Source organism: Motacilla alba, chromosome 2 (assembly GCF_015832195.1).
Source record: "Motacilla alba alba isolate MOTALB_02 chromosome 2, Motacilla_alba_V1.0_pri, whole genome shotgun sequence".
Taxonomy (NCBI): domain Eukaryota; kingdom Metazoa; phylum Chordata; class Aves; order Passeriformes; family Motacillidae; genus Motacilla; species Motacilla alba.
This window is the reverse complement of record NC_052017.1, coordinates 91,201,467-91,226,926: the sequence shown is the minus strand read 5'-3', so window position 1 is coordinate 91,226,926 and position 25,460 is coordinate 91,201,467. Positions and strand designations below refer to the sequence as shown.

The 25,460-nt window shown below is 42.9% G+C and overlaps 2 protein-coding genes across 3 annotated transcripts in view; one reads left to right on the top strand and one right to left on the bottom strand.

Annotated features, from left to right (window-relative positions):
* The window catches only part of LOC119696528 (Krueppel-like factor 13), a 35,306-nt gene extending 18,575 nt beyond the window's left edge, over positions 1-16,731 (bottom strand). Inside the window, exons 1-2 of the mRNA XM_038126277.1 lie at positions 16,277-16,731; positions 15,561-15,660 (exon numbers count right to left, since the gene is read on the bottom strand). Of these exons, the coding sequence (XP_037982205.1) occupies positions 15,561-15,660; positions 16,277-16,698 (522 nt within the window). The 5' untranslated portion in view covers positions 16,699-16,731. The remainder of the gene's footprint in view (positions 1-15,560; positions 15,661-16,276) is intronic.
* Positions 16,170-25,460, top strand: part of AHRR (aryl-hydrocarbon receptor repressor) — an 89,871-nt gene continuing 80,580 nt past the window's right edge. The window contains exon 1 of one of the 2 annotated variants that reach the window (XM_038126154.1): positions 16,170-16,355. The gene's annotated coding sequence lies outside the window, so the exon portion shown is untranslated. Of the gene's footprint in view, positions 16,356-16,676; positions 16,805-25,460 lie in introns of those variants that run through there. The other variant, XM_038126146.1, reaches the window with a different exon arrangement.

The following is a 25,460-nucleotide window of genomic DNA, read 5'->3' as shown; positions in this document are numbered from 1 at the left end:
TACTTGATTTTAACCCAAATGGTAGACTGGAAAAGAGTAAAGAACAGATTCAGAAAATGAATCTTCAGGGCATAGAAGTTCTGCTGGCAAGTGGCTTGTTAGCAGTTGCCTTGTTCTTCCTGCATAGCAGGAATGCTCTGCTCCCCATGAGACAAGCCTGAAGCCCGGGATGAAGGAGGCCCAGTAGAGATGAAAAGCAGCACAGTCCGTGCCTCAAACCCTCTCCGCTGGCTATGAGGACAGCGGGGGATGACTTCTGGAATGACACCACTTACATTCTTTCCACACTGTCTGTCAGGGCTGGACTAGAAGATAAGAGGGATGTGAAGAGAGCACTCAGAGCCTTAGCGGTGGGTGACTCAGAAACGACAGCATTCCAGTTGGCATGCAAGAGGGACTGCTGGGGGTGCTTCCTCTTTTCTTTGTCTCACTGCAGTGGGAGAGACCTTCTTGGGACTAGCAGAGGAACAGTCCACTCCTTTTCCTATGCAAAGATCTGAGCCATCTGCCCTTCTCCCATAGATGATCACAGGAAGCAAGTCAGCTACTGGAAGGGAAAAGAGCTTGTTTCTATCAATGATTTCAGTTTCTACATGGCACAGGCTCTTGTGAGGAGTTTAGGTAAGATGGCACATGTCATAGAGAAAAAACACGAGAACACAGAGGTCATTTGAGGAGCAAGACGCACGTAGAGATGCTGGTAGCAGCCTGCAGGTTTCAACAGCTGGTTAACTTGTGTCTCTGCAATCTGCTCAGGGACAGATCTCATGCTGTAGCTGCATTTTGAAAACAGGTGGTAAGAATGAAGTAGAAGTCTTACAGGTCTGCCTTCTGCAATGCACAGTGAATATCTCCCACTGCTGCTTCTCCCTCCCAACATCATTAGTGAAGATAAAACTACCAGTGGCAGCACTGAGAAGTACCAGTTCCAGCCACAGTCTTTCTCCATACTGGGAAATGGAGCCTTGAAGGTGGAAAGCTTCCAAATTGCTGCAGAACACCACCAGAAATCACCAGTGCTTAATTTTTTCTTCCTGCTGAGACTTGTCATCCTTAAATCTATGGGGAATAATATTGCACAAGGCTGGCACTGCTAAGGCTAGAAAATGTCCTGACCATGACTGCCACCAGTGACACAATCTGCAAAGCTCTTCATTCAAATATGGCTAAGGGTATTCCAGTGCAGGTCCCCTACCCTAAACAGCTTTGCCAGGCTGTTTTAATTAATCTTGTCACTCCTTGCTGTAATAGCCCCTCATATAAGGAATACACAAGAATTAACACAAAGCAATGAGCAGCTTGCGGCTGTCTAATTCTAAAGAAGTGGTTGTATCTTACCTTGAAGAGTCTTTTTATGGAAAAAAAAATCATAAGTTGTTTTGAAAAGCTCTCTATAACCTTTGAAGAAAGAGAAATTACATACAGAGTTGAGTTCTGTTTTGGGACAAAAATGTACTTTGCCTTCTTTCCAAATATTTGAATGTAGCAAAAAAGATTTTTTAGAAGTCTGCAAAGTATCCACTGGTAACTTTACAAGTCTTTATTAAAGATAGATAGGAGCACTTAATTTCTGTATTTACTAGGTTTTTGGAATCTTTGTGTTCCCCAGCCCACATATTCTCCAGGAAAACAGAAGTAAACTGCTTTGTTGCTCACATCTTACCTACCTTTCCACTGAAAAAATGAACCAAGCTGGACAAGCATCAGCCTATCTTGGTCTGGCCATGTGGGAGTTCTGGTTTCAGGTAAGAGGCTACTGCTGAACTGAAGCAATGCCTAGTTTTAAATACAAGACCAAAAGTGAACCCAAATAGGGCAGCAAGAATGATGAGAACTGTAGAAATAATGATGTCTGGAAAAAGAAAGGAGACCGGGGTTTTTTCTGGGTTTTATTTATTTATATTTTTTTTTTCTCTTTTCTAGGAGAAACTTAAGTCCTACATTAGGACTTACAATGGAATAGTGATTACTTGTCTTTACTGAGAAAAGAACCAGAACAAATGGACTTACTTTGCAGAAAACAATAATGGGAAAGCTTTTAATGGGTTATTGAGGCACTTAAACAGGATGAAAAAGGAATTTCTCAAACCTCACAGTCAGTCTGTCATACAACTGGCAGTGTCTTGGTGCAGGGGTTTGCCCTAGAGAGGATAATCTCATTGAAACCATGCACCTCACCTGTATAGAGGGTATGGGCGCTCCCACAGTAGTGGTTAAGGATGGCCTTACGGGAAATAGCTCTACTCACTTGTCTCCTAAACAGCTTTGATTACTTTCTTCTCAAACCATTCTCCCTTGCTCTTCTCCATGCTTTCACTGCCTTAATCCTTCTCTTCCCTGCCCACCCAGAGAAGAAGATGGATGATGAATTGTAAGAGCAGCAGGTACTCCTTGCAGGCAGAAGTAATGCATGCTAAGGAGCAGGACTTCAGGAGGCAACTGCACTCTTCCCTCTGCAGCAGAGGAGGCTCGAGTGTGAAATGAAGCTGTCTCCTCACCGATGTTCACAGCTGAGCAAAACAAGCATGACACATGGAACGACACAATCACAGATTGCTCTTTTCAGATCTGTAGAGTATTCCTACTTCTGTGTTTGAGGCTTTGGTAGTTATGTGCCAGCTGCATCTGTCTCCCCAACACAGATTATCGTTTCCCAGCAAAAGGAATACACAGGAAAGAGGACACAGCTAGTTTCCTGTCCATGGCCCATTAATACTGGAAGAAAAGGAGACAAGGAGTATCTCCCTTTCCTAGCTGGAGTACCTGTAGAGGAACAACTGGTGGTCGATGCATAGAAGATGGACCAGATTCTACTTTCAATAGTGGGCAAAAAGTTGCTTAGGAGACTGGAGTTCCCTCCAGTGTAGTTCCAATGGAAGATAGTTCCATTACTTTCCATTACAAACCCAACTATTAAAAAAGCTCATACATGAAATTATTTCCCCAAATAAAAAAATGAAAGTTCAGTAACACAGCATAACAACCCTTGTCATCCAATCAATTTTAAAGGACTCAGACTGGTTGTCTGTGCTGAATAGAGGCCTCCTTACCTTCTTCTCTACTCATTTTCCCCTTCTGACTCCACATGATGTCCATGGAACTTTGGTCAGCATGACGACTCTTCTTAATGGAACATAACATAGTATGTCTCTAAAAAAAGGTAACTTCAATGACTAATAAACACCTACCTTTTCCTCCAATACAAGTTAAATCCCCATCAAATAGGACTTTTGCAGTAGGCCAGGTAAACTAAGCTGAAGTTTACTAAGTTTTGTTTTGCATGCTGGTCTGGACAACATCATGATGAGTAGGGAGATTCACTTATGTAACTCTGGCCAAGGAGGAGAAAAAGGAAATCAACCTTTTGAAAAACAGCATCAGGAAGAAAACAGGATCCACAATTACTCTTATGGCATCTCTACAACACCTCAAGCCATACAAGAACGGTTTCCTCAAGAAATGTTCCTATTTCCAAGAAATTCCCAGTCAGTTAGTTCCCTGCCGGCAAGAGCCAGCCCAATAACTTTGGCCAAACGCATGAACTTCCTGTTCCTGCTAAGCCATCTGCTACCCCATCACACAGACAACTTCAACCTTCCTCTCCTTTACAGCATCCAGTGTTCGGAAGCCATTAGCAAACAATTCAGACTAATGTTAGGTAACAAAAGCTAGAGTTACTCCATAAAGACACACTTACACTTTTCTGTCTAGAGAGCTCTTCAATTTCTCCCCTCTATTCTGTCACCAGTGAGGTCACACAGTGTATCCAGCTTATCTTGCAAAATCTACATGTCCTGTTTTTCAAAGGAAAGCTTTAAAAACAAGTGTGAGCAAAAAGGCAAAACGCCTTATGTCACTTGCAGCAAACTCAATAAAAAATTCAAAATTTTTCCTCTCATCCTGTTTTCACAGGTTTGCAGAAAGCTAAAAAAACCCAAATACCCCCCAAACAAACAAACAAAACCAAAAACTCCAAACCCCAAGCCAAAACAAAAAAAAAAAAAATCACAAAAGCTAACATAACTGACTATTTTTCCTTCTTCATATTCACCAGTAGTTGCTCATCTCAAAATAGGGCATATAGTCTGGGAATAGTAGACATTTTAGCATACCTAACTTAGTCTGTCATTTGAACACACTTGACGTCAAGTACCATGCTGTGGTACAGCACTGCCACCCTTGGCACCAGCAATTTGCCTGCAGGACAACTTTAAGAGGGAGACTTATCTAAACTACTAACCTAAACCACTTGTGCCTTCTCGATTTTTCTTAGACAAACTTGGAAGTATTCAACATCCATTTGGGGTCTTCTGCCACAAATCAAAGCAAGCTAAAAGGGAGATTATAATTTTAAACTGTGCTTAGCATTTTATCACATTTGAGGAAAGACAGGTTTCTCACCAGCATCCTATGTGATACCACCTTCAAGACTGGAATACAAATCTAAGTCCCACAAATATCCTGCTAGATTTCATTTCAGTTCTTTTCAAGAATACTAAACCATTTCTATTGAGCACAGCACACTAAAAAACTCAGGTTGGAGCTTGATAGTAGACACCACCTGGCTACAAGGCTACAGCTGCAACAGCATTTCAGAGAACACACCATTTTAATGCACATTTCTGGTCACTTGAATTAGCACCAAAAGAAGACATACATTCCACAGCAGTCAATCACAACTGAAGCTCTGGCAGAGCATGAAGAGCTGTACTTGACCATACAAAAACTGTGTGCTTTAATTATATTCGGCTGAAAACTTCAATCATCTAATGACTGAACAAACCCAACTATTATTAGGTAAACTCCTACCCGAAATTATTTCCCTGAATATGAAGGGAAGTGGTACTCTCAAATGTGGGGGGGAGGGGGAAAACCACTGCCATTCTACCACCTTTCTCTCAAGAGCTACTTTCAAAATTTAAAACTTTCAAGGCAAGTTATGAAATTCATACTGTACATAAGTACAATCTTACAAAAGGTAAGATTCAGAAATACACAGTAGAAGAGGATTATTCCTTCTGAAACCTCCTGGTTTTTAAGTTGACTTGCTTGTATCACAACACTCATTTTGTAAAATACCAGGCAGAAAAAGGTTTAAGCACTCCCATATTACAATGATCAAATGAAAACAGAAAAGAAAGCAACAAAGTGCAATTCAGACACAACAGCATATGTAGTATTCCACTTTTTAGTTCAATTCACCCATATCTAGGAATCACAGCAAACCATCAGATGGCATACTTCCTGTTCAAATAACTGGTGACACAACACAACATAAATTAATTATAAATAATTATCAGTCAAAAAAGAGAATCTCAAATGGAATTGGACAAATTACTGTACTGAAATTTCTAGGAGCGTATTTCCCCCAAAAGTTCCACAGAATAACATTACAAGTAGAACAAAGATTTAAGCCAACATTGTTCACTGTCCTTAAAAGTTACAAGAATGTGAATAACATTAGTAGATCCTGCTGGAGCAGGAGAGGAAGAAGGAAATGGGATGCACCCTGTCATTTTACCTATTAGTCACAAATCTGTTTCTCTTAGTTCAATTGCTTAGAACACAGGAAAAGCACAAGTTGCTGTGACAATACTATAACTACTCACCACGATTTTTTCTAGTACTAGCTTCTTTCACTAAGAACCTAACACACAACCAGTTTGCATGTGGCTTTCTGTCCTTAAATATACAGGATGAACCTCTCAAGGGCAGAGGTGAAGAACAATATAAGCAAAAGTTCTGAAAGTTCAAAACTATCAACAAGTTTGCAAAAAGAGCATTATTATGTGCTTCTCACCACTAGTATAAATCTGTGACCATAATATTAAGTTCTGCTCCACCAACAAATTTATACATATATGCCTTTTTGCCAAGTTAACTGTAAAAGGAAGTGGATTCAATTCCCAGACGTACATACCAAAATGCTTAAGACGTCTTGAACCTCTTACTCCCAAACAAGGAAAACTAATCTGCACATCTGGACACTCAAAAGCAAGCAAAGGCTTTCCATTTGGAGAAAAGTGGCGTATGGAGGAGATTTAAAGAGAGTTCTTGAGGAAAGACAGTGCAAGAAAATGATCAGAATCCTGGTGAATGGTAGATGAGCTTCCCACACCACAGTGGCTCTGGCAATAGTGCTGATGTAGGACTGTAGTCCAAGTCCTATGAAAGACAGAGGGAGCCAGATACAACCTCTTGTCCCATTATGCCCCTGTCTAAGAGTCCAGCTCTAAATCCCACTGCTGCCCAAGGTGATCTCTTGTCTCAGAGGGATATGCAAACCTGCTCCATCCACAGGAGTGCACTCAAGGACTGGCTAGACATTTGTAAAGGCCTGCTGTTCTGCAGCTGCCTCTTGCTTCAAGGCATGGCACCACCTGCTGCTTCATGGGAAGAATGGGAGGGGTGGAGGGAGCAATGTGAAGCATGTTACCACTCTTGGGGTCAAAGTGAACCAATGGTATGGTAACGTTGTGGTATGGCCAAGTTGCACAATCTAGGAGTCAACAGGCACACACTGGCAATCCTTCTGGAGTTTATCAGCTGGTCCTGGTCATCACACACAACAGATGCCTGCCCCTGGGATAAAGTGATGATGCAGACAATCCTGTATGGACAGATAAAACTGGCACCCTTGGTGGTATTGACACTGTAATGCTTGTTTAAGGCTGCAGATGTGACATTACAGCATAAAATGATCAAGGATTTGAAAGTGGCCAACAACACCACTTGAGGCAAACAGCACTCTTGGCAAGACTCCTGTCATGTCTCCCAGCTCTGAAATTGGACAGGATTGTTGGCGTGGTACACTTATTCAGATCCACACTTTTAGGCATGGCCAACAGAGGAGATGTTGATGACAGACAACAAGTGCCAAGAAACAAGATTGACGACTTCTCCTGAAAGAGTGCACCAGATAGCTGACGCCTGACAAGACTTTGCAGAAATGGGAGATGGCACACTATCCTCCTGCTCCAACATCAGCCAGCTTCCTTCCCCTGAGAACACTTGTCCTGTCGGCAACATTTCAGGAAGATAGTAAAATCTGCTCTCTGCCCGGGGTTGGTATGCTGATTTCAAAACTCAAATGTGCCAGAAGACTTTCCTTAGGATTCCCTAAGGAAAAGACTGTATGTTACTTATTTGACTCTGTTTTATTACTAGAATATCAGAATTAGCACCCTAGTGAAAATGAATGAATGTGAACACTTGCACATTCTTCTATGTGTGCCATCTCAGTCTGGTTTTAATCTGGTTTGTCTTCTTTATTTCTTGAGATTAAAAGTCTGCCTCTTGCATGCTTAGAAAAAAGACAGCAATCCCCCCCACCCCAGCTCTAGTGGTGAGTATCTGAGAAAGCAAAGGACAAAGCCAGAACGGCCAAAGCTGGAGAAATAAGTGTAAAGGTCTAGAGCCATCCAGTTCAGCTGACCTGCCACACCAAAACTCTAACATTTCATTGCCTTTGAGGTAATTTCAGAATACTCAACATGAGACCTGCTAGTACTGTGCATCCTGTATTTACAAAGGATGGCAAAATTTGTCCCCAATATCTAAAGTATCCACCAAGGAGTTTAGGCAATTCCATAATTAATTGTATTAAGTGTGTTTTATAATTGGCCATAGCATCTAGAAGTATTTAATATCTAAAGGGAAAACCTACCTTATTTCCCCTTTGCTGCCTGGAATCAATCAAATCAGTCCCTGCATCTCCCCTGCATTAGCTTTCTAACCTAGCCTTTGCTTTTCCTGCAGAGCTTCATAGCTGGCTTTCATGGGCCATCCCAACACACCATGAGCCCCATCACAGAAACACTCAAGACCAGAGCACTGCACAGTTTTATTTTGTTTTCAACAAAATACCTTGTGGCTCATAAAGGAATCACGGACCTCACAAAATATTTCTGAATTTTCAGTATATATCATTTCAGAACATTTGTTGATAGTACAGTTATCTATCACTGTCTCAAGTCCCCTATAAATCACAGTGAAGAAGATGGCAAAGAAACACTGAAACAACACTTTGGCTGTATTTTTTCCATGGAGCCTTGTACTACCAAACACAACGTTTTCCCCTGTTCCTGAAATGTACTGACCTGCTGAGATAAAGAAAGACCAAACGTCTGGTTTCAATGAGGAAAGGGAGGCCTTTGGGCCAACCTGTAGGACTTTTCAAATGGGTCTCTGAAGTAAGGAAAAGGTAAAGGAGGACACAGAGAATGAAAGGCCAAGGGTGACAGCAGAGGAAGATGAAAGCATTAAACTTGCCAGATGACCTGGCAGAAGAGGGACTTGAGATGGTTGAATGATATATGGCTGATAAAAATGCCAGTTGATACAGAGGTAGCATGGCACATAGCAAAGCTGAACAGCCAAACCCCATGACAACTGGTGTAAGGCCCCAAACAACTCGCTTGACGAGGTCTTTGACAAGGCTCATGGTTGTTCACATACTGTGAGTTAGACATACAGGAGAAATACCGACAAGATATCCTCAAGAGATCAAAATAACCAAAAAGACTTTACTGGCAACTTTAGAAAATCGAGAAACTTTGGCAAAAGGTTTAGTGCAACATTCAATTAACATACAACATACCTCTCAAAGAGTTAACTTGGTCCATGCAAATTAAAGAATGCTGAGCCCATTCAATTTTAAGTTACTCAAAAGTTCCAAGAAGAGGGAATTAGAAGAACAAGAAAGAGAAAGAAAGACAAAAAAAGATACAGAAAAGCACACATACAGCTACCAGCTCCTGAATTCCAACAGTGTTCAGATAGAAATTCCAAGAGGAGGTAGGGCAAGATGTCTGATTACCTCATGTTCAGCCTTAAATACCCATTGGCCTTCCTATTTGCTTCTTATCTTCTAGGCTACAGTATTCCCAAACCCGATTTCTAGCAGCATATAGCTGTTTAAACCACTACCAGGTTGTTGTGGTTTAACCCCAGCTGGCAGCTGAGTGCCACACAGCTTCTCACTCACTCTCTGTCCCCAGAAGGATGGGGAAGAGAATGAGAAAAAAGAGTAAACTTTTTGAGTAAAAAATAGTTTGATAATTGAAACAAAAACCCAGAAAAAATAATAATACTACTGATGATTACAGTAATAATATAAATAACAAGAGAGAGAGAGAAAAAAAAAACCCAAAACCAAGAAAGACATGAATTACAGGAATTGACAAGCACCTGTCTCAATTCTCCCCTTCTTGAGGGAGCAAAATGCTTTTAGATGTAAAAATTGGGTTGCTGTCCTCTTACAACAACCCTGAGGAATGCAGTCTACTCCAGTAACTTCATTTTGTTTGTAATACTATCTCCACTTCTTTTTCCCTAATTTAAATTTTACTGTTAGCACAGTGCATAATATCTGCACTTTTGGTAACACTTATATTTTAGGAAAAAAAATCATGCCCAAAAAATACCTACAGCCAAACTATCATCTGGGGGAAAATGAGACCACATGGTACTCTCACCAAGATTTATACTTTATGGTAGGATAGGCAAGAAGCTGTTGCTTATGCAGAGCTCTCATTCAGTTGTACAATCGCTCTGTTTCTCTAAATCCCCCATGAGGAACCTGATAGGTCCAGGTGCTCAAACTGGGCATCAAATTGCAGTTTACAGTGGTCAACATTTCAAATTCAATGAAAATACAAACATGTCCTCACATCTACCTTCCCCTTTGTTACTATATGCATGTACACAAGCATACACTATTTGTAAATGCTGCCCTGGCAGTTTGAAATTGGTAAGGACACTCAGAGCATGAGCCAACAATTGCTGTACATCTCTGTCTTCCTCAGCATAAGTCAGCTGTGCCCTATCCTGTTTCCAGGCTGCTGCCCTTTGGGAGGGGGCAGTTTAAGGCTGCTCCAAGTATCTCAGGAAGCTCTCCACAGAAGAACTGAGAACTGAGCTAAGGACATCCCTGACCAGAACCACCTTTTTGCTCATCCATATCACAGCCTGGCACTTGTTCCCATATCACTCTGCCGCATATGACAGAGGTTCCTTTAGGAAACAGCTCCATTTGCCCTTCTCAGGTAGTCTCTTGTTGAGGGCTGTAGAGAGGGAGCAGGCTAGGAGACACAGAGAATCAGTGGTGGAGCACTGTGGGATCAGTTCTTGCCAGCCACACTCGCTTCTTATGCCTGCACTGCAAGTGAGTTGTGTGCAGGCATGAGGTGCACTGGCATAGCTTCGTATCAGATCCATGAACTTTTTCCTTGTGGAAGAAATACCCTCTATCTTATGCAGGACTCAGAAAAAGATCAGGATGATTCCCCTCTTCAATGTGGTTGGTTTTGTCCCCTTTGATTTGAGCTTAGCCTCTTTAGCAGTCCTAATCCTCTACTGGAAAAGCTCCAGAAGAGTCTGATGAATGTGCAATTCCCACTTTATCAGTCAGTGCACCAGACAGAGGAAGGCAGCAGGCAATTTTCTGAAGAGAATATGGTTACCATACTGTCATAACTCAGAGCCCAAGGTCAAAGGAAGAAGCATTTGGTGCTCCTCTGTTATTGCATCTCTCAGGATGAAACATTTTGGATGCTTACCAGAGGAAGTGCTACACGCAGTCATGAAAGCTCATGGGCTGTGCAACACATCATATTCTTCATATATGTGTCAATAAAAATGTTCTCAACTCTGAGCCCTCCATAGCTATAAACAAAATCCACTGTACTAATACAGTGATACTTCCTCTGTACCTAAATCCAATGTTTCATAGCAACTTTTCTGACAGAGTGGCTTTTAATTCAGTTACAGAGCTGAGTAGCAAGCATGTTTTCGATTCACTGGAATGCGTTATTAAAAATACTTATTTATGATTTTATATATATATATGTGTTCTAAATGTGTTTTCCTTTGAGCTTTAAAGTCTAGGTTTCAGATTGCACGCACCCCAAATTTCTGTAACAGTGTGGAAAGAAAGCATATTAGTGTCTTTCAAGTTAGACATCTGTTTAGAATGTTTTGTGGCCAGGCTGAGTCTTAAATCAATTTGGTTATAAAAACAAATACTTTTTACAGTATTAAAATAAAAGAACGGGGATGACTTATTGCTTGTTTTTAGCAATTGACTTGTCTGAGGGAAGATGGACCATGTGGAATGAACTGACTTAAAAATCCACTGACACAATGCAGCCATTTATTGATTTTTTATAAGCAATAATGACTTGTAAGGGCTCTGCTCTGCCTGTTGATTTAGCACTCTCTTTTAATACTTAGGGAAATCGAGTTTGTTTAGCTGACTGTATGATTTCTTACAATAAATGAAAAATATGACAAAGCATACTTGGTATGTCATAATTTGTTGTTATAAATATTTTCTCAAATTTTCCTTTCTGCTTATTTCCTTTAGGAAAATAGACTTTAGATTTCTAAACATTTTTTTTCTTTTTTCTCCAGTCTCTACATGACTAAATTAAATGTTTCTCCTTGCATTTTACTGCAATTCACAGCTTCATATGGACTTCTATGTAAGATAGGTCGGGGAAATTGGTGGAAACAGAACTGGAGCAGACAAAAGCTAGAGAAGGATGCAAGAACTATCTTGTTATAAGCACTCATTCTTCTTTTGAGCTCTCTGTATTTAAGACACTTTGTCTTTCTTTTTCATCTCCTTTTTTTTCTGGTGGCTTGTAAAGGTGCTTTTGTGCTCCAAGCACCCCCTTACACTTTCTGAGCTGGACACCAGGTCTTACCCCTACTAAAGTCAACTTTCCCCTTGGTGGAGAAGTGAAGACAAAAGTTTCAATTCCAAGGTCTGTCACTTCCAGAGTGATGCTATCTGAGACCTCAGCTCTACTGCTGCTCCAGGCACCAGAGAGCAGCAGTTTAAGCTTTTTTTTTCCCCCAAGGCTCCCAGACAGGCTTCTCGCCAAGCAAGCAAGCAAGAAGTGGTTCCTGCATTAAGGCAGCAGCTGCACAGCAACCAAAGTTCTCTTTTTCTCTCTGCAGCATTCAGAAGCCTTCAAGGAAAGGTCAGCCTTACCAACCTGCAGCCTTCTAAGGAGTGGTAAATATAAGCAAAAGTAGCTCAGACAATTAAATTTTTGTTGCTTTGTAACACACTCAGCTGACGTTAATAAAGACAATCCTCAGAAGTTTAAAGAGCTATACCAGCTAAGCACAACATGGAAAATTAAAAAAAAAAAAGAAAAAAGAAAAAAAAAAAGCGCCAAACAAAACCTAAACAAAGTATCTGGTCATGAAGATGCTTTTTTAGCTGTGATTTCACTTCTCCTGCACTTATTATGATCAGTTGATTAAATTGGGAGTTAAATCCAGAGTGAGGACAGCTTGCAGTTGAACAAGAATGTTATCCAAACATCTCATATGCCTTTTTCCTCCCCTTGAAATAACATCGTTCTGAAACTCTGTTCAAAGAAATAAGTTAATTTGAAATGGTTTGAAATTGCTAGCTCTGGCAATCTGGAGACTGAGTGTATTTCAATCACTTTGTACTTTCAGAGTTTATAAAAGCAGTATGGAAAGAGCAAGAAGCAACCAGTGTTGCTTCATGAGGAAATGCTTGTGTTTATGAGAATATTAAGAATGTCTGTCTCTTTTTTCAAATACTGTGTGTTAGTTAAAGGATCAAAAATTACCTTGGCTTCCAGCTGTCTGCTAGTTTCCTGTATACTATCACCTTCCTTCCCAATAGTCTAAAAATAATCGGAAACATTAAAAAATAAGAAAATGGCTAGAGTCAAAAAGCTGCAACAGTATAGATAAAATGGATGTTGTGAGTATGTAGGTGCTTGAAATAATGCTGACCGTAAGAAGACAGATGAAGACTGAAGTCGATAATTATTTTCCAGAGATGAAATGGGGTTATATGAGAAATCGATGGCAGCTGGTCTTGAAAGTGAAGGTATGGATGAGTTTAAGTTCAGTGTTCAAATAAGCCTTTTGGATGAACACACGTTTTGAAGTAGGAGTTTGGGAGGAAGAAGACTGACTTTTCAAAGACGCCTGCTTTGAAACTGCATTCAGGAAAGTTTTAGTAAGTGGGTGAAGCAGCTAAAGTTTCTGGTGTTATATACTACCAGTGAGTCTCATGAATGGTCAGACTGGGGAGTTTCCTTAATAACTCTTGCACATTCCCTGCAGGAAGGAGCAAAGGAGGAGTAAGGAGAGCACTGTCCCGCTGCATCTATGGTAAGTGAAGGAACTTACTGTTCCATTTAGAGTTCCATTTTAAAAATAGATGCTGGGCAAGTAAGCAATTAAAATTCAAGAAGGAAAACAGAAGTATCTGGCGGTTGTTCAGTAAGCCTAACTTGTATAAAAATGATCTGCACATAGCTGGTATAAGTATAAACAGTCAGCAGCATGAGATTATGAAAAACAATTCTTGCCTGGCAAGTGTAATTACTTTTAACAAAATGTAAAATCCAGGGAGTGAAGAGAACACAGCACAAATATTCTTTCGGTAGGCTTGGTCATTGAGCTGTACGTGGAATAAGCTCCCATAAAGCATCTGAACCATGGTCTTTGGACATATCAATGCAGACAGGTGCAAAAGAGCCCGAATTCCAAGCTGGACATATGCTAGCTTGGAGCCTCAGTCCCCGTCAAACAAGCTCAGGAAGAGATTTGTTAGGGTGACCTGAATACCATGTGGTGACACCATTTCTAATTCAAAGCTGGTTCATGTCTGGTCAGTGATCTCTGATGTGTCTTCACGCACAAAGACACCTCCCAGCTCCCCGGCTCTCCTCTGTGGCACTGAGTTCACCAGGAGGAGCAATGAACAATAGCAATCCCACGACTGTCTCACCATTATCCAGCACTTTCTGGGTTCCATCCCCTCACCCCCCAATTGTCTTCTGGGTAAATCAGTCCCTGTCAATGGCCTGGCAGCAGAAGCACCATTGTTCCATCTAGTGGAGAGCTATTCAGTGTTGATGGCCTTTGATTTCTCTTTCCAAACACAGGCCTGGACTCTGCCAGATAGGATTTTGCTGGTATGGTTATGCTGGCAAATCCTCCTAACATAAGCACAGCCTGTAGTCCCCGAAGATTTATTGTGGCCCAAGTAGACTAACATGCATTCAATCCTGTGAAAATAATAAGTGCAGAAAACACCAAAGCCACTCAGCAAAGTCCAATATAAAATATGTATACTAATTTACAGCGAAGGCTGCAATCATAAATAGCATTTGGAGGAAAAGTAAATAACGACGTTCATAGATTGGCACAGACAGGCTGCCAGTGTGTCACATCCTGATGGATTGGGGATATGTCTGTGTCAAACTATGAATTCCATTTTTGCTTTCTGAATGCTATTTACAATTGCAACTGTCCATGTGGATTATTGCATCTATTTTTATAGCCAAGGCTCTGTCTGGGAAGATGTAGCAGAGCAATCAACAACACTGACTGGTTCTATTTTGCTGGAACAATAGTGTTCCTGTGAGCTGGGCTCTTCCATCTTTCTGCACAGGACAGGAGGGCTGGGGCCTGGGCTTCCCCTCATCTTGAACAACATGGGCAACAGAGAGATAGAAGTTTATTACGCGGGTCCGTTTGTCAAAATGCAGTTTCCCTGCTAAAACCAAGACGTGAGCAGTCAAGCAAAAGACTTAATAGTGGTCATGAGGTCAGGTGGTAGGGCACTCAAGAGACAGCCCTGAAGAGCTGGGAAAGCTGGGAACCCATAAGAGTGCAACCATGGAGACCAACCATTGAGCTGGGGCCACCCTCCTCACCGGCTGTCCAGGGTTAGAGAGGAGAAGGCTCAAGTACTTGCTGGTGCTCCTGCTCCTCTCCTCTTCTTCCCCAGTAAATTAGTGCTCAGGCACTGCATTTTTATTCAGTCTGTACCACAAGCAATCTGAGAGTAGAGCTTCATAATGGATGAAACATCTATTAGGTCATTCAGACTAGGTGAAAGAGAGTGTTTTATAGTGAGGGTTGTGAAACATGAAACATGTCATCCAGAGAGGTGGTAGATGCTCTATCCATGGAAATGTTCAAGGTATGTTTGACCTTGAACGAGCAATCTGATCCAGCTGAAGATGCTCCTGCCCCTTGCAGGTGGACTGGACCAGATGATCTTTAAAGACCCCTCCCAGCCCAAGCTATTCTATGGTTAGCAAAAGCAGAATTCTTTGCTTTCCTGTATTATACATATAGGAAAGAAAATCTTTTGCCCCCCCGCTATATTCCTGGCACCTATACCTTGATAACCAACCTTTCCTGGGAGACTGCCTGTGGATATATCGCGCAGACAGCTGAGGTGCTGTGTCCGGGGTGAAGGCAGTGGGTGCAGGGCATTGCTGTCCGATGGCTGGTACCTGCCACTGCATCCTCATCTGAGGGGACACCTCGGCAGTCCAGGTCTGAGGAGCAGCAGTTTGTCCCCACAGCAACCAGTCCCAGAAGTCTGTTGTGGCTTCAAAGTTTGGATCTCCTTGCAAAGGACTGGCACCTCACCAAGGAGAGGACTGTTTTTCACTTTGTTACCTTGAATTTTCTGCATCAGCCTGCTTTGGTTTTGTCTGTCCTGTCCTTAAGCCTCCCACACAAGTGCCACTTTAGGTACTTACCGAACTGCAGCATCTAGCACCACTCGCAGAAGGCCTGGCCGCTCGACCGGGATCCCTTGCAGCCTTCCAGCACAAACCAGAAATCCGTCGGCAAAACCTTCTGGGGAAATAAAACAAACGCTGCTAGTTAAAGAAATTATCCCAGCTGCTACTCGGCTTCCAGGAGAAGCCGGTAAATGCGGTGCTGTACTGCAGGAACCGGTGATGCCGAGGGAGCCGCGCTGATGCCGCGGGAGCGGCAGACGACAAGCGCAGCGACCCCAGGGCCGGGCAGAGCGGCAGAGACACCGGTGCAGGGACACTGAGGCCGTTCCAGGCATCCGCGAGGCGGGGAACGACCCGCACGGCACTTTTCCCTTTAAACTTTCCGGGATAGCCGGGCTGCGCGGCGGCGCGGGCAGGTGCACCGCACGGCGGGCAGCCGGGTCGCGGCTCCTCCGGGCTCCCCCGCGGATCCCGCGGCGGGGACGGCGGTCCGTCCCGGCGGATCGCGGCGGATCGCGGCCCCGCTCCCGCTCCCCCCGGCCGCGGAGCCGCGGCAGCAGCGCCCTCTGGCGCGGGCGGGCGCGGCGGGCGCGGATCGCGTGCGAGCGGGCAGCGCGGCTCGCCCGTCCCTCGGCCGCCCGCCCGCCACCTGGATCACGAGGGACGCGCCGCCCGAGCATCCTCCCCACCCCCGGCGCCCTCCGGCCCGCTCCCGCCGCTCGCTCCCGCACCTCCGCCCTGCGCCGCGGCCGGGGGCCGCTGCTCGCCCGGAAAAACTTTGCACCCCCGGCTCGTGGCGGGGACCGTGGGGTAAGTCGCTGCATCCCGAGAGCTCGCGGCGGGCGGGACAGGCTTCAGCCTGGGCTGTGCGGGGGAACCGGGGGACTGTCGGGTCCGGCCGCGTCGCCCCTCGCTGTCCCCGCCGTGCCGGCGGTCCCTCCGCCCGCGTCGGCGGCGCTGGGACCGCAGCCGGGCAGGACGCGCCGCGCTCCTTCCAGCCGGGCGCCGCTGACGGTCCGCAGCTCCCAGGCGAGAGCCCCCGGGGTGCCGGTGGCGGCCGACGCTCGGATGGGTGATGCCCAAGCGGCGCTTCTCTGTCCCGAGGGCTGAAACCGGCACGGCGGAGGTCTCCGCCGGGACACCTTGGCCGCATCCTTTCTACTGACGCTTCGAGAGACCTTTCGAGGGGAAAACAAGTGAAATAAAGTTTCACATTGCCTCTTTGGAGCCCCAGGTGCACTCGCTTGGAATTGGACAGGGTGGGTTTGCCTTAGGGTCAGCCAGTACTTGACTTGGAAATAATTTTGAGCGTTTTATAACTTCTGCGCTACGGATTCTTGTTGTGTTTCAGTTTGACATACCAAAGGGCGAAAAAGCAGTGAGGGAAAGGCTCTGGTGCTTTTTCTGACTTCGTGTTACTTTGTTTAGCAAACAAGAATTTTGTACGTCTTTGGGTGAAGCTGTAGTTTTACATCTTTTTAAAAGAATAATTTAAATAGCATAAAACCAAGTTGTATCACGTAAAAACTTTTTTTCCTGAAGACAGACAGAAACAATGTTTGTGCGTCATTTAGTGAGTTTCTAGGAGATGGACTATTTAACCAGGGGGAAAAAAAAGGAAAAAACCCTCCAGAAAAAAAAACAAGAGTATGCTTGATGTTTGGCACTTGGAGATTTTAAAAAGACAACAAGGACTGGATTTAAATAAAACTGAATTATCTGGTTGTGTTCAGAAGTAGTCTGTTGAGAAGAATGTTGATGCACATATGTTTGTACTAGATAAAATAAAACAGTTCTCTTTTCTGAACACGTAGAGAGCGTTATGATTCAGGGCTAAGACTAAAAAATTTCATTTAAGTGAGAGACTTAATGACTGACAAGATCAAATTCACTGGCAAGACACTCGGTTAATTAGCAACCAAGAGCAAGAATTTATTTCCGTGAAAAACAAAGTACCTCATACTGTAGATATCAAGATCCAGAAAGAGTTTCCAGTTAAGGTTTTGATGGTGATTTTAACACTGTTGCTCCTGCATCCCCTGCCAGAGCATAGGCTGAGACAGTCCTCACTTTTCACTGCCACATCTGCTGTGTCTCTGTGCCCGTATGTGTTTGTGACAAACTACTTTTTTGCCATAGCTGACCATAAAAGTGTGTTCAGGTGTTCTTCAGAGTCGAGGAGAAGATTAAGATTTTAGGGGTTGTGTTGAGCTAGTGTGTAAACACCTCCAGCCCCCAGCTCTGGAAGCACAAGGCTACACAGTCTGGAGGGTAAAGGTGTACGGAGGGGACTGTTTTGGGAAGAGCGGTGAGGAACAAACACTTGTATGTGGAAAAGTCGGGTTGTCGTGGTTTCGGGATTTTCATTTCAACTGAGCCATGAGAGGGGGGAGGTATATTATTACCTCAGCCTCCCATTGATTCAGATTTCTGCTCAGGAATTGTAAGGAGGAAATGCATTTCTAGGCCCTGCTTGCAATGCGAGTGCTTACAAAAACCTGCCAGCCAGTCGAATATTGATTCATCGTTTTCAGCGTATAAACAGATTTAAACTCCAGTGAGGAGGATTTATTACTCAGAAATTATTTTTTTCCGTTAGATTTTCCTTTCTGTAGGTATATAAAAAAATGTGGTTAAGATGCTTTCAGTATCAGGAACTGCCCGTGTGTAGTTAAACGAGACTAGAGAACTCAATACAGCTTTTCTGTTGTGTGTTTAAGGGGTTTGATCCAATCGCAGACCCAAAGAACACAGGGGCTCTGCTATTGAATTATCGAAGTCCAGTGCCAAATCTTTCCTTAATATTCCTGGTAATTACTGCTGACTCATGCTGACATGTGAGTTCAATTAGCCCCAACTGGAATGTAAAGGATGTGGGAGTGTCTCTTTGTGCCCAGAGACAGCTAGGACAAAGCAGATTTTGGAGGAAAATTCAAGGAATTGCCAAGTTTGCGTAGGAAGTGTCAGCCAGGACTTTTTTTTTACGGTAATGTTGGAATAACCATTAAATTTGCAGCCCAGGAAGGGGATGTTGGATAACATGGACTTGTCTTCACTATGGAATAACTTTAGTCCTAACTCAGACATTGCTTCTAATTTGAGTCATGTCCACACACACAAACTCATTGCTGAAGAGTGTTGACGTTTTCAATTTGAGTTGGCTTATCCATGAGGACTAAGCTATAGCTCAGATAACCACAACTCATCAGCTGCTAACCCAATCTGCCTGAGTGGCACAAGTGGGATTTTGCTCAACCCTTCCTGCTCCCACTTGAACGGGGTTACCTGGAGAGCAGGAAGCTCTGCTTCCCTGGTGCAGGCAGAGCACAGTGTGGTTTGGCCATGAGGTAGGCAAAGGGATATTTGCCAGTAGGAGCGTTCCCACACAATTACTGCCCAGCTGCCATGTTTGTGACAGGTTACTGGTGGTGGACACTGTCACCACATGGCCATGGCAATGCAGGACAGGAGGATTCTGCAGCAGTCCAGCACTTTCTGGTGCTCGAAACAGGGCACTGCTGCAACAAAGCGTGAGAAACAAACACAGAATTCACAGAATTCACAGAATTCACAGAATGACTAGGTTGGAAGAGACCTTAAAGATCATCGAGTCCAACCCATGCCCCAACACCTCAACTAAACCACGGCAACTGGCAACAGATGTCTTTGCCCCAGAAATTAATTTCCTGTCACTTGCCAGCTGGTGCAAAAGGTCATTTATATGTCAGAGGTACATGCTAATATATATACGTGTATATATATATATATATATATATATATATATAAAATAAATTCAGCCATACTTGGCTAGCAGAAGTGGGAGCTGTTCCTGCTTTTGGGAGAAACAGTTTCATTGTTGGCCCTGTATGCAAACTGCCACTAGGAAACTGCAGATCACAGTTTCTACAAACATTTTGAGGTCAAAGCAAAGAAGGTGGACACGATGGCAAATATGCAGCCTAGTGTGTACCAATTCGGCCTTTTTCTTTTTTTTTCAAGAGGAAGGTGACCCTTCTGCATGAAGAACAAAAATTTCAAAGGTGCTTTGCAAGGAATTTGACTGAGAGTCAGGAACCAGATGAACATCTTGAGACAGAAATGCTTTAGGAGTATGTCTCTGTCTGTGCAGAGCTCCCACAGAGCTGCTCACAGTCATGTTGGATTTAATTCTACTTACCTTCAGAGTCTTGAACTTTGAGATTTCAGTAGCAAGTCCTGTCTGTGTGGTACTGCTGTCAACATATCAAATATGTCATAGGTAACTACAAAACTTGAATTGACAGACTTACAGGGTTGCTCAGGTGGGGTGGAAAAAATGATGCCGGCACAACACCAACTAAATGTTTATGAACCCCCAAGATCTCCTCCTGTGCCAGTGTGTGATACAACCATTTCAGCACAGAAGGGGTAGAAGCTGTTCACTCAAGTGCAACCCTCAGGTTCGCAGGTGTGCAGCTACAAGCACAAGAGACCCAGTGTATCTCTTTTACCTTGAAACCCTGTTCTGAATCCTATCCATTCCCTCTGAGAGGTTCCATCTGGTGTGCAGAGACAGGGCAAGTGCAGGATGGCTGTTTAAAATTGTGCAAGGTGGCAGTGCTTAGCTGTCTATGTCAGTGGAAGGTCTTCCGTACGAGCATTTGTGAACAAAGCATTTAGTCTGTACCCAGGTACTTGTGGCATGAGGGCTGGACCATACTGCCTATGCTTTTGAATCAAGGCTGCATCTGCAAGGCAACACAAATAATTTGCATGATGCAATCTGTATGAAGCTAGGGCTGCAAAATGTGGTGTTTGCAATTGTGTTTGTTCTGTGACTGCAGTGCTGCCTGGTGCACCAGGGCTATTGCTGTGTACTCAACAGCAAGATCTGTGCACTCACTAAATACGTTAGATATTTATTCCTTACTCTTTAACTGTATTAGCATTGATGCACAGTGGTGGTCATTCCAGTATGTTTAGCTTGCTGAAAACATGTGCTCACATAAAATCAAGTTTTGTTGTTTCTTAGGACTGTAGAAACCCACCATTAAAAGTGTTTGTCCCTCTTTTGTAATGTTTCAGCTGAAGAAGAGTGAAGTTGAATGTGTGGCAGTTTTGGGGTCATTCTCTCTCTTTCCTGGTTGATCTTTGCTACTGGTAGGGTACAGATCCCTGGGAGTCATGATGCTAAGTAATCTCGTGAATTTTTTTCTTCACTGAAACTTCAAATATTATATTCTCACCTTACTCTCAGGGCAGCATTGTTTGGAAGGCAGCTCTTCTTGGCCTGGTTGTCTCTCACAGGGATTTGCTTCTCCAAAATGTGTTTTTCTGGTATCTGAGAACTCCTTGTGCACTCGTCAGATTGAGTCTCCCTCTCCTTGTCCTAAAATGAGGAATCATTCTACAAACACTGTGCTTTCTTCTTGTTTCAGGCCATTTATAGAGAAGCAAAATTTGATGAGGCTGTTTTGTGGGCAAGGAGTATAGGCATTAGAGATTTTGGAGGGGTATACTGAGAGGACTTTTGTTCAGATTGGTACTCCACAGGATCTGTCGGACTGTTCCCTGTTTCATGAACGTCTCAAATGAGGGGCCAAAGCATGTGGGCATTCAGCCTGCAGAGGTCACCAAACAGGTTTCAGGCACTCTGGAAGATAAAAGTTAAATTCAGAGTGGTTTTTGACAGTCACAACCTCCAGAAAACCAACCAGGATATGAGTCTATAAGGTTTAGTGCAAAGGTTTTATCTTTAGTCAGTAATAAATCATGTACTCAAATATAGCATGGGGAATGGCTAAGGAGAAAAGGATGTGGAAATGTGGTGGTTCACACACTAAACGTGAGTCAGTAACATTGCACTGTTGTAAAAATGGTGTGTAAGGATAGAAATGTTTTTTTCTGGGGCAAATGAATCTTTTTGTCTGGCTCAGCTCAGGTAGGTCCTCAGCTAGAGTATTGCATTCATTTGGGAGCAGGGTGCTTGAGAAAAAATTGCAGATAGAATTGGGGTCCAGAGGAGAGCAAAAGGGATTATCAGATGTGTAAAAACATTGCTTACAAAAAAAGATTAGAATAATTGTTTAGTCTGGAGACAAGAAAAGTAAAGGGAAAGAAGTAAAAAATAATCAGAAATGTAGTATTAGCTGCAAAGTTAGTTAAATTTAAACTGTAATTTAGGTTCATGTCAGTTAGAACAAGAAATTATGACAGCATGGTATGTTATACTGTGTGGTAAGGAAAATTTAGTTTAAGATGCTTAGGGAAAAAAAAATTGTGATAGTTAAGTGCCAGAATAAAATCTCTGGGGTACTCATAGAAGCTGTACTTCTTCAGTATAAGCATCGCTGGGGAGTGGTTTAACAGCTGTGTTGTTACAGCTATGATGGCCTAGGCCTGTAAAAGACTAGAAAGATGTGGCACTTCTTTATTAAATCAATTGAATTAGATAGAAAAAACAGAGAAGTCTTTCATGCTCGCAAGCCATTTCTCAGATATGCAACCTCTGAATGGTTTTGGTACAGCTGCTTCTGTGTGAAGCAGGGAATGATGTTCTGTACAGTCTCTTGAGGGGCTTTTGAGTCCCATTTGCAATGATTAACAAAATCTTTCTGTCTTGGGATAGACGGGTGTTAAGGGACTGGGGAGGGAAGGCAGGCTATAAAAGCAGATGAAAGAGCTCTCTCCTACCCTGTAATTGGGGAGATTCCCTGCGATTTTCACTCCATGAAAAATGCCTGTTTGTTACTTTTCAGGAGTGGATGTGAATCAGTAAATCTTATACTAGCTTCTTTATAAGTGTCAGGTGGGTTTGGATAGTAACAAATGCTTTACCACAAGTGATATTGTGATAGGATGTGATGTAATAAAATGTTTGATTTTTTTATCTTAGAGACAAATAAAATTCTGCGAGTTTTGAAGGCAAGAGATCAAATTTCCCCCCATCTATAGCCCTAAAAATATAAGTGAAATACTTGTAGTCACAACTTGTTTATGAAAATTAATATTTTAAAATATAAAAACGCATTATCAAAACTTAAATGAGCATATAGAAAACAACACTGCTAGGATTATTAATGAGAATTAATTTTTTATGTATTGGTTACTTTAGGGCAGTAGCAGATATAATATTAGAAGAAAGTAGCACTATAGGTAACTCAAAAATATATTTAAACATATTTTTGTCTCTGGACACATGTCTCGAAAACAGTAAAAGTATTTACAATTAAAAGTTCCAGAAGTTGTCAACAAATGAAAAAGGGAGGTATATCCATAGATCTCAAAACCATAACGGGGATATTTTGCTTACAAAGGAGAAATTTGTGTTTCTGGAGAGGAAAACACAGTCATAGTGTCGTAGATCACTGAGTGGTTTGGGTTGGAAGGGACCTTAAAGATCCTAATTCTTACCCTGCTGCCATAGGCAGGGACACCTTCAAATAGTTGCAGCATCCCATTCAACCTGAACCTGAACCCTTCCAGGAATGAGGCACCTGCAACTTCTCCAGACGACCTGTGCCAGTGCCTCAGCACCCTCACTGTAAAGAATTTATCCTTAACAATTCATCTAAACCTGCCTTCACTTTGAAATCATTACCCCTTGTCTTATCACTGTGAAAATTCCCTCTCCTGGTTTCTTGTAGGCCCTCTTTAGGTACTGGAAGAATTTGTAAGGTCTTCCTGGAGCCAAGTGCTTCTCTCCAGGGCTGCCTCAATCCGTTCTCTACTCAGCCTGTGCTTGGGCCTGCCTGACCCGTGTGCAGCACCTTGCACTTGGCCTTGTTGAGCTTTGTGATGTTTGCATGGGCCTTACACATTGGTGATTAAGGAGCTGCACTGTATTTTAGTACTTGTCCAAACCAAGGCGATGGAATAGTGCCTTGTCAGCACAGCACACAAAACTAAGACAGCCTTTCAACCGGTATTACTTGTTTAGCTGTACTTACAAAAAAAAATATTAGCTACATCAGGGTTTATTTTTACTTTTGCTTTCAGATTCAGTATTTGAAAAAACAGGAACTTTTGAGTTTCCAGTCCGATTTTCATGTACTTCATTAAACTGAAGACTTGCAAGAATTGAGCAAAAGCTTGACCACTCACACGGCAGCCTGGCTCTTGGTGTGTTTTTCCAATCTGTGACCTGCTCCTTCCAAACTAAGTGGTTTTTACAATGGTGGCGCAAAGATTTTAAAACACTGAACTGCAATGGTAATAATAATAGCAATGTCAATTTATGCATCAAGCTAACATAACTTTCAGTGTTCCAGGAGAAAATACTTCATGTTTAATTTCAATTTTTCTCTGCATTCCCATTTTCCATCTCAAGCTTTGAGAAAAACACCTTTTTTCCCTCCCTGAAAGGTTGTTTTGGTTTTTTGTCGTTGTTGTTGTTGTTTTGTTTTGTTTTACCTCAGGATCTTCAGATATCTAAGCTCTTCTGAACCTCTGTTGTGGGGCTCTTATAAGTTCATCCTCCGTTACTCTTTTTCTTCCACTGAATAACTGAGTAGGAACAACACAGAAGAGCAAAGCCTGGAGAAGAATCGGCTTGCATCTCCCCCAAAAGCTGATTTTATATCTAGCTTTATTACTGGTTTTCCTGCCTTCCTTCCTAGTCCTACATACATTTCATAACTTTTAGAGCAGTCTCCATTTTGTTGGCCATAGATCCAGGTCTGTTTTGCTTTTTTCCTTTGGAAGAATGCTATGCTGTGTTATCCTGGTGTCACAGAGGCTCCTCTGAGGACAGGCTGTGTCTCTGAGCCAAAGGCGGCCACTTTTGTCTCCTTCCACACTGTCTCTAGTGATGCAGAAAAAGTGCAAATATATGATACCAATGAATTATATATGATCTATATATATGGAAAAATAGATATTCAGAATAGATGAGCTGTCAGATATTTTACTCCTGTACTGCATTGGAGTGCAACTAAAATCTTTTAAGAAGCTTTTTGTTGAAAAAAAAAATAGAGCAATCAGGACAATGAGAGTACAGTTATTGTGCAGGATAGACTTTTTCTAAAGACTTGGAATTGGATCTTGGCTCTCTCGCAGAAGAGCATCACCATCTTACTGGCTACTTTGGAGAGTCTTCCTGAATTTGATAAGCAATTCTTTCCTGATGAAAGTCCCATTTAAGTTCCATTTTGGCTTTTCAGTAGAAAACTCCTGGAAATGGTTGCTGGTGATTCTGTCCTATCTCATCTATTCAATCCTCTAACCTGTCCATAGCCTCCATTTGTATAAGTCAGGGTTTCCCATCAAGGTGTTTGCATTTACTACAAAATTGCTGTGGTGGGTTGACCCTGGGTTGACCCTGGGTGGATGCCAGGTCCACCAAAAGCACTCTATCACTCCCTTCCTCAACTGGCCAGGGGAGAGAAAGCATAACAAAAGGCTCATGAGCTGAAATAAGGGCAGCAAAAAATCACTCATTGATTATCATCATGGGCAAAACAGACTCAGCTTGGGGAAATTAATTTAACTTATTACAAATCAAAATCAGAGCAGGATATTGAGAAGTAAAACAAATCTCAAAAACACCTTCCCCTTACCCCTCCCTTCTTTCCAGCTGTACCTCCTGCCTCCCAGTGGTGCAGGGAGACAGGGAATGGGGTTACGGTCAGTTCATCACATGTTTCTCCACTGCTCAGAGAGAGGAATCTTCCTCTGCTCCAAGGTGGGGTTCTTCTCACAGGAGACAGTTCTTAATGAACTTCTCTAGCCTGAATCTTTCCCACAGGCTACAGTTCTTCACAAACTGCTCCAGTGTGGGTCCCTTCTCACAGAGTGCAGTTGTTCAGGGACAGTTTGCTCCAGCACGGATCCCCCACAAACCGTGGGGGACACTCACAGGACGCACTCTCTCCATGATCTGCAGGTCCCTGCCATGAGCCAGGTCCAAAACAGGGTCACAGCTTCCTGTCAGACATC